This window comes from Bos mutus, unplaced genomic scaffold, assembly GCF_027580195.1.
Source record: "Bos mutus isolate GX-2022 unplaced genomic scaffold, NWIPB_WYAK_1.1 CTG200, whole genome shotgun sequence".
NCBI classification, from domain to species: domain Eukaryota; kingdom Metazoa; phylum Chordata; class Mammalia; order Artiodactyla; family Bovidae; genus Bos; species Bos mutus.
Window position 1 is genome coordinate 377,788 of NW_027219453.1, and position 1,968 is coordinate 379,755.

At 42.6% G+C, this 1,968-nt stretch overlaps 1 protein-coding gene across 1 annotated transcript; it reads right to left on the minus strand.

Moving 5' to 3' along the window:
• Nucleotides 1-832: 832 nt before the first annotated feature.
• On the minus strand, nucleotides 833-1,761 carry LOC102272131 (olfactory receptor 51I1). Its single transcript, XM_005905998.2, is given in 2 exon segments — nucleotides 833-1,698; nucleotides 1,701-1,761. Coding segments are annotated over 2 exon segments (927 nt in total).
• Between the last annotated feature and the right edge of the window lie 207 nt (nucleotides 1,762-1,968).

Genomic DNA, 1,968 nt, shown 5'->3' on the forward strand with positions numbered 1-1,968 from the left:
TCTAGATTTATTCTCAATACTTATTCTCAGTTATAGGACTTTGGTTTTAGGACCTAGCTTGATTCTAATTGTCCCAAAGTTTGAACAGGTTTCCAGGATAAACACAGATATAGGATCTGTCCACACTATTAAATATTCTCAGGAAAAAATCCCAGATGTATCAGCAACAAAGAAATAACAAATCACACACACACACACACACACACACACACACACACACATTTGATAATACTTTTTGTACAACAATTTGACAACATAAAAATAGCAATTTGTTGGTATATGTAACAACACATACTAAATTGATAACAGTACTAACTCTTTTGAAGGAGTCAATGATATTGCGAAGAGAGGAGCAAAAGGAATTCTCACTTTATGTGTATTGCTTATAAAATTTGAAGAATGACATTCAACACTCTCTTTTGTTATAAACATAATAAAATCCTCCTGTTTCAGACAAATTCTTTACCATCTAAGCCACCAAGAAAGCCTTGGGTACATATGTAATATATACATTATATGTATATATACAACAAAATAGAAAAAGCATGAAAGTATGAATCTAGGGCCGTGCTAAGATTTGGAATTTCTGTGTTAAAGAGTAGGTGCCTTTTAAGTTGACACATAAATAGTTGACAAAACAGTAAACAGTACTATTTTAGATGACAACATGGAGTACAGGAAAATGAACACTCTCTAATACATATTCATCAACATGCAGCTTTATCAAGCTTTCCAACTTTGAAGGTGATGAGTACTTTCTCCCTCCCTGGACCCCTTGGATGATGACACTGAATGCTTTGAGGGTAACTCTCTCATTGCCCCAACTCCTTTCTTATTTTCTTTGAAGAAAGAGTCGGATTAGCCCCTGGCGAATCTGCTTGGTTTTAACACTGTAGATGATGGGATTGAGCACAGGAGGCACCAGAAGATAGACGTTGGCCAGGAACAGACGGACAGCAGGTGCAGCCTGCTTCACAAAGTGGTGCAACAGGGCCACACTGATCATGGGCACGTAGTACATGAGGACCGCACACATATGTGAGACACACGTGCCAAGGGCCTTCCGTCGTCCCTCCCCTGAGGAAATGCCCAGCACTGTGTACAGGATCAGCATATAAGAGATGACGATGAGCAATGAGTCCAGTCCAAAGGTAGAAGTCACAATGCAGAGCCCCAGAATGCTGTTGGGGCGAGTGTTCCCACAGGGCAGCTGGATTAGATCTGAGTGAAGACAATAGGAGTGGGAGAGGACATTGTGGCCACAGAAGGGCAGATGCTTCAGGAGAAAAGGCAATGGAAACATGAGCGTCACACTCTTTAGTCCGAGAACAGCAGCAGACCCAGCAATACGGGGCAGGGTCAGGATGGCGGTGTACCGAAGTGGGTTGTAGATGGCCACAAAGTGGTCCACAGACATGGCCAGCAGAACTCCTGACTCCATGATGGAAAATGAATGTATGGAGAACATCTGCAAAAGGCAGGCTTCAAAGCAGATCTCATTGGCACCAAAAAGGAAGATGCCCAGCACAATGGGCAGGGTAGAAGCAGAGACACCAAGCTCTGCAAAGGCTAGCATAGCTAGGAATAGATACATTGGCTGGTGGAGGGAGGTATTTTTCTTGATCACTGTCAGAATCAGACTATTGCCCACAAGAGCCACAAGATACATGGTACAGAATGGAAAGACAAACCAAGGGTCTCCAGGCCAGGGAGACCAGTCAGCAGAAAATATTTTGGGGTAAATTGACTACTGTTGAACATTTTCCTATGTCTGGAGTCTGGGGAGCTTGACCTAGGCAGGTGCCAAGGATGCAGCCTAGGGTGAGACACAGAAAGGTTAAGAAAGGCTGAAAAGGATCTGAAAATTGCCTGCCTAGTACTATCTGCAAACCTATACCACTTCTCCTATCATGACCAGCTCCATTTGGTCTTCAATACTAAATAAAAATGTGGAGTCATCTTTGAAAA